Raw genomic sequence first — 7,639 nt, forward strand, 5'->3', positions numbered from 1 at the left:
GAATGAATGAAGTTTAATCTTGGAATGTGTTATTGTTTGTCGCAGCGGCACCGGCGGCGGCACAAGCGCATCCGCACGACGTCGACGGAGGCGCCGGCGGCGGCCGCGGCGCGCGGGGACGCCGGCGTGCGCGAGGAGACCGAGAGCGAGCACCTCGAGCTCGGAATGGCCGAGCGGCTCGACGAGAAGAGGTTCCAGGTAAACCCGCACCAACAAGGACTATCGTCACTCACATGTCAACCTAGATGTAGGGTAGGGACTGTCACAAAAAGTGGTAACGCGCTTACCTTGCCGACAATGAGGGCTATCGTTTTTTGTCTCACTAGATGGCGCACTGTTGCGTGAGGTTTTTAAGTATGGCTTTCAAAGTCTGTTATTTCGGGCGTGAAAACAAAGTTTAGATTAAAATCATATTTAACACACCTTAAAACCGTACCATAAAAATATCGAGCATGCCACAGTGTGGCATAGTCCCCGGTTTGTTCGGAAAAAAGGGAGGACAAAGGTTTCCGAAAGACAAAACTGTCTCAAAACACAGACATTCATTGCCCCGGAACGCATATTTGCCATAATCAATTTCAGATAAGTATTTGCAAAATATTCACAAAATTATTCTAATTATAAATAAACCCGCGTAGCTCACCCAAAAACTATGAGATTTGACATTTCGTAGACCTCACGCTACACTAGCGCCTCTAGTGGCGAATTCATACGCGATAGCCCTCATTCGTCAGTGTTGTATTCAAACAACAGATAAATGCATCATGGCAAACCTTCTTTGCTGTTACGGCTGGTATATGATTTTGTTGCCCTCTGCTGGGCTGTAGCTCGAATGTTTTCTTTCACTGACTTTAGTTCTGAGTAGTTTTGCGAAATACTTGCGAACTTATGAAAAATGTAGCACACCGTCAGCGGTCGTTGGGCGAACTGAACCAAGAAGTCCTTTGAAGTGTGGTAGAAAATCGTCAGAAGCACCACTGCGGCACTGCGCGACGATCCAATTTCGAAAAACGCTCCTCATATATACACAACGTCGTTCCAAAAAAAACTACTCGTGTGTTGCCAATAAAATGAAAAAGTTTTGCATCGGTAAGTTTTAACTTTTCTAAATAATGTACATAAGTAAATTATTTTTATATAATCGTAAAGCTAAAATTAAATGCAACTGCATAAATAAATAATTGAATGTAAATATTAATTTCACCAACAGATATATGGTTGAAAATATTTTGTAGAAGAAAAGTTCATATTACAGTGGTACTTCAGGTTTAAACAACATTTGGATACTATTAATCTCATAATTTGAGTATATACTATTTATTGATATTTTTGGTAAGTATGCAGATAAAAATGTTGACAACAAATCCCGTATGGAAAACTATGGTTAACATGGCGGCCACAAGGCCATCATGACATCTCCAATTGTCACTTCATTCGGCATCTGGGGGACTACCACGAAATTCGTAAATCGAAGTTACGAAGTTCGAATTTTGCACTTCGTAGGATGGCCTGACATTTGGATTGATCGAATGCTTTCTATACTCGTGTTAATTTTCGTTTTTGAGTTTTTGATTCCTGTTAAGTTTTCTGTTGCCGGTACCCATTTAAGGTCTAAATAAAAACAAAATATTATAAGACTATTTTTTTATTAATGTGCATGGGTTGCTTACATCTGGCACGTTACAATGACAATGACACTTGTGACAGTGACGTTCGGCCATCTTTGGTAACTTTTTTGGAATCTAAATAAGGCGTTGAGTATAGTTCAGCCAAGCGTTAATCCATCTTAATCGTGGTGTGTGAACACAGATATAGATTACACTAGATTACGCAAATGCATCTATTTCGCGTGTCCAAACCCCGACCAAACGTCGGGGTTGGCCCCATACAAAGACTGACCGCTAACTGACTAATCATGACTAGTGACTGAATCGAGCCCCACGGCGCGGGCGGGCGGCGCATTTGAATCGATTTTGCGCGGACATCGGGGAATTCACATCCCTAATTCGCTCTTGAGACGTCACAGTAGATATATAAAAGTGACACGGTCGGTTTTCATACAGATTGAGGTGTTTCGTTATCTAATGTTATCTATATCTGTGTGTGTGAAGTTACAACCGGTGTTATTTTGGCAGGACTCTGAGCGCGCCCGCGTGAACGAGATCCTGAGCGGCGGCGGCGGCAACGATGTCTTCTCCGACGGTGAGCCGAAAGACCCTCTATCTAGCTTCAGTAAGCACCCGCTGGCCCTTACCGCTTCACTGACGGTCCCGCCGAACGTCGGACCTCCGCCCGCCACGAGTCGGTACTTAACTCACTAGCCAGTCGCAACGCGAGGAGCCATTCGACAATTTCAGCGATCATCAGTGAAGCAACAAAATCCATTTGCTTTACCATAATGCTTTCAAGCAGCACAAAGTTCAAACATAATGCCTATCACTCAGAATCATGCTGCATGGAACATTATATCCCGCTACGCGTCCGCGTCCGCGCATGTCCTCCCCAACGTGCTTGCTTTTTAATAGCCGTCAGGAGTCGAAGCGAACAGAGTTCTAGCTCCTTTATCAGGCAGGAGGGCGTTAAAGCCAGCTCCCTGGCAAAATTTCAGCCATTTGAACGTAAATGTGCGTACGGCACCTGCAGAAGTCTCTGATTTAACAGCCGCCAGTGGCGGACTAAGAGGGGGGCGGCAGGGGCGGTCCGCCCCAGGCCCACACCTAGGGGGGGGCCGCTTTGGCATTGGCAAGCATAGAAAAAAAAAGTTTTTGCTTGGCGTGACGGATGTCGCTTCACTTGTAAATGTTTACGTGCTGTTCACGTGGTAAAATATTGATTAAAATTAGATTTTCCATTCAGCAAATATAAAATCAAAGGTCCGGGCCTCAAATAGTCTTAGTCCGCCATTGACGTTGTCCTTGATTGATTACAAAATGACATCATAGGATTAGCACTGCGATGAAACGTTACCGTCTCTCTCTTCTGAAGAGAGCCCCGAGTGGCGCGCCAGGACCCGCGGTCTCACGACAGACCAAATATCGCTAATAATTGGCGTTAGTATCGGGAGGTCCGTTTCACATTACAGTCTTGCTTGCGATTGGCTCATTTAGTTATTTAACCAATCACAAACGACGCAAACGTCAAATTTGTCAAACGGTCCTCACGATGCTAGCTAGCGCCAACGAGGGCTATCGTTTTTTGTCTCACTAGATGGCGCACTGTAGCGTGAGGTTTTTAAGTATGGCTTTCAAAGTCTGTTATTACGGGCGTGAATACAAAGTTTAGATTAAAATGATATTTAATACACCTTAAAACCGTACCATAAAAATAACGAGCATGCCACAGTGTTGTTTAGTCCCCGTTTTGTTCGGAAAAAAGGGAAGACAAAGGTTTCCAAAAGACAAAACTGTCTCAAAACACAGACATTCATTGCCCCGGAACGCATATTTGCCATAATTAATTTCAGACATTGCAAAATATTCACAAAATTATTCTAATTATAAATAAACCCGCGTAGCTCACCCAAAAACTATGAGATTTGACATTTCGGAGACCTCACGCTACACAAGCGCCTCTAGTGGCGAATTCATACGCGATAGCCCTCACTGGCACTGGCCTGTCACCTCTGTGCACCCTCGCTGGCTGTGCCCTGGGGGCTGGGGGCTGGGGGCGGCGGCGGACGGTTCAGGCATCAGGTGGTGTGTTTGCAGACCCGTGCGTGAAGGTGCACTGCAGCGCCGGCCGCGTCTGCGAGATCGACGAGCACGGCGAGGCCGTCTGCAACTGCATCAAGGATTGCCCCTACGAGACTGACTCGCGCCGCAAGGTAACGCCACCTACCTTACCTACACTCGAGTTAACGGAATCGCGTACCAGGGGGGCTACTACGAAATTCGAAAATTGATGATCGTATCGTACCGTCCCTTTCACTCTCCTGTTAAATAATATAAGCGTCAACGGGACGGCAGGATACGAAGTTCCAATTTTGGACTTCGTAGTATAGGGCCAGGGGCAGATGTATGGAATGTCAATATGACATCAGCAGCACAAGTTTCCTAAAAAAATCTAATCAGTCAGTTAAATTATCAAAATATATTATGGATATTGTAGGCGTAGCGTAGGACGTCCACCAACGAGATGGACGGATGACCTGGTTAAAGCCGCGGGTTCACGGTGGATGCAGGCCGCTGCCAACCGAAGCAACTGGAGGTCTATGGGTGGGTAGGCCTATGACTGATATATTATGATGATGATGATGATTGGACATAATTATTTTCTTTTGTCAATTAAAAAAGGAATGATAAAGATACAGCCAGAAGATTCGCGTCATGTCGCTGTGCAGCACTTTTTAGCACGCTTGTGACGTCACGGCGCCCCACTCCTAAAGTTTGACGCGCTTGATATTTGTCATTTGTTGTTTGATTGATAAAAGAAAAAAATATGTGTCCAACATTTTCTAATAATCTAGCTGACGAACTAAATGGAACAATATTCTTTTCACCTACGAACCTACCCCATTCTAAGATTGTTCAGGACATAAGGTAAACGTACGAGTGCTCGTCACCGCCCCAGTAGTTGACATCTTTAATCCTATGCCATTAGCAATAGAGATGACAGCAGCGAGTCGTCTATCGGGCATTAGCGCGTCGAGCATTCTGTCGTTTACCTTAGTTATAGCAAAGACTTATAGGTGTGTGATGTGTGATGTGTGTGTGTGTGTGTAGGTGTGCACGAACCACAACGAGACGTGGTCGTCGGACTGCGAGGTGTACCGGCAGCGCTGCCTGTGCCTGGACGGCTCCGAGCTGTGCCGCGGCGCGCAGTACCACCATCTGCAGATCGAGTACTACGGCGCCTGCCGCGAGATGCCCGTAACTATCACCGCAAGACCGCAACCGTCCACTCCACCCCACCCACCCTGCAGGGCTAATACGAAACTCGAAGTTCGTGAATCGTGTCGTGCGCGTGCGGTCCCTCTGACACTTATACTGTTTAATACGAGAGCGAGAGGGACGGTACGATACGAACTTCGAGTTTCGTAGTACTGTGGCTACTACTGTGGCGTATTGGGTCAAGCCTAGGGTAGGCAACGCAGCTCAACGCGCTGCCTACTCTGGAATTGATCCAAAGCACACCTGCTTCCATCTCCCACTATACTCTACGACACCGTTTCTTAAACTCGCGTCGCGGGTTATTTTGGGACTACCTCCGAATTGGAAGCATATTTTAGAACTTTACAACAACGATATATCCTTGAGAATCTACGAGTATCATACAGGTATGTCAATTGAAAATTGTTTGGTACCTTGAATGGCGGATAGATAATTGACAGCTTTTAAAAAAATGTAGCAATCACTTGAAAGATGTCTCTAAAATATTGCACTGCTACAGAACCGGAGGATGCTATTCGAAATTCATATTTGACAGCAACATTGACTTGATTATCATATGTTTAACTAATTTATGACCAGCCAGCGTGTCTCGTTTATATGCGACTTACCAAAAGTCTTGCCGCGTCGCTAGCAACCAAGACATCAATGAGGGCTATCGTTTTTTGTATTTCTAGATGGCGCCACTGTTGCGTGAGGTTTTTAAGTGTGAATTGAAAATACAAACTGAAATATAGATGCACAGAAAAACCAGAAAATACAAAATACAAAAAGATTCCAAAAAAACAATCTTATTTTTTTAAGTGTGGCCTTCAAAGTCTGTTATTACGGGCGTGAAAACAAAGTTTAGATTAAAATCATATTTAATACACCTTAAAACCGTACCATAAAAAAACATTAAATTTAAAAAATCAAAAACCCGACTGTCTTAAAAACTAAAAGGAGGAAAATAAGTCTAGTGGTCTAGAACTCTGTCAAGAAGCTCATTTAAGGTTCAACAGTCGGGACCCATTACGAAGATTTTTTGAGCTGGTTACGATTTAATTCCTCCTTTTAGTTTTTAAGGCAGTCGGGTTTTTTTTTTTTTTTTTTTTTTATATTTCTGTGAAAATTGTACATTAAAAGTATTATAACCCATATATATTTAGAATGGGCTAATTATTAGCTTTCATTTGATTCCCATATTGTTACAATACAAAAGTTTTTTTGTTATTCCTTCGCCATATTTTTCTTCGCAGACGCCATATTGAAATATTATATACCCTATGTCACTCCGACAGTTATGACGAATCCAATGATACCTCATATGTTACAATCCGTCCAGCCGTTTAGGCTACAGCGAGGACCAAAGAAATGGACATACATACATACTTACATACATTCATTGCCCCATAACGCATATTTGCCATAATTAATTTCAGGTAATGCAAAATATTCACAAAATTATTCTAATTATAAATAAACCCGCGTAGCTCACCCAAAAACTATGAGATTTGACATTTCGGAGATCTCACGCTACACTAGCGCCTCTAGTGGCGAATTCATACGCGATAGCCCTCATTGACTTAGCGCCGGCAGCGCTGACGGTAACGATATTTATGTTGTTGTTGCGGTGCAGGAGTGCAGCGAGAGCGAGATGGCAGACTTCCCGCGGCGCATGCGCGACTGGCTGTTCAACATCATGCGCGACCTGGCCGAGCGGCGCGAGCTGTCGGCGCACTTCCAGCGCATGGAGCGCGAGGCCGAGGCCAACCTCACGCGCCGCTGGACCAACGCCGCCATCTGGAAGTGGTGCGATCTGGACGCGCACGACAACGACAGGCGAGTGACCCCCCCGCACCTCACGCGCCGCTGGACCAAACGCCGCCATCTGGAAGTGTGTCGATCTAGGACGCGCACGACAACGACAGGCGAGTGACCGTCCGCGCACCGCGCCCCGCGAACCGCGAACCACGACAGAGCCAGCCAGCCAGCCAATCGTTTTACATTCAGCATCAAAAGTAGAGGAGCACTATTTTACTCTGTCGCACGGCCCCGGTTTCGTTGACAAGGTTTTTTAACAGTTAATATCCTACGTAGGATCGTAAGTTCGACGTTAGTCTTACTTGCGATTGGCTATTATTTACCCAATCACAAACGTGACACTAATGTCGATGTTGTCGAACATAAAGGCTGACCAGAATTATAAAAAACCTCGCCGTATTGCGGAAAACCAATAGAACTAATTTATTGCACAGGTAACACTAAATTCAAATGTCATCTGTCTGTTGCTGTCAAAGTTTAACGTTGTTTGCGCGTGGTATTTTGTGTTTTTGTGTGTTAAAACGCCTAAGATTATCCAAAGCCTAGAAAGGAAAATAATTCAAAATGTATAAAAGTATTTGTCCTAGAAAAAGTCTCAGGGATTAGAAAATAAACCTTTCAATATGAACATTGTACAGTAACCGTAAAGAATGTTGGTCAGTATTACTGGATAGGTATTGTACAGTAAGGGGCTGCGGTGCGGCACCATCCATTGATCGTAGCGTGGTTGTGTGTCCGGTTTCGTGTGCACAGCTGTCCCGATCCGCGCGCCGCTGATGGCGCTGGAGCACTGCATCGCGCCCTTCCTGGAGCGCTGCGACGACGACGACGACCACCGCATCACGCTCGCCGAGTGGGGCAAGTGCCTCGAGCTCGCGATAACTGCTATTGTGCTGCTGCTTGCTGCTGTCGTGCCCGTCGCCATCACTTTCACCAAACTTATCCTTTGA

General features: G+C 45.1%; 1 protein-coding gene across 1 annotated transcript in view; it reads left to right on the top strand.

The window, feature by feature from the left end:
- SPARC (secreted protein, acidic, cysteine-rich) overlaps positions 1-7,639 on the top strand; it is a gene marked incomplete in the record, with an annotated part of 16,782 nt that extends 9,143 nt beyond the window's left edge. Inside the window, 6 exon segments of the mRNA XM_074096962.1 lie at positions 46-198; positions 2,136-2,202; positions 3,708-3,823; positions 4,722-4,868; positions 6,505-6,733; positions 7,443-7,639. Coding sequence (XP_073953063.1) covers positions 46-198; positions 2,136-2,202; positions 3,708-3,823; positions 4,722-4,868; positions 6,505-6,733; positions 7,443-7,639 — 909 coding nt within the window.

This window comes from Choristoneura fumiferana, chromosome 13, assembly GCF_025370935.1.
Source record: "Choristoneura fumiferana chromosome 13, NRCan_CFum_1, whole genome shotgun sequence".
Lineage (NCBI taxonomy): Eukaryota > Metazoa > Arthropoda > Insecta > Lepidoptera > Tortricidae > Choristoneura > Choristoneura fumiferana.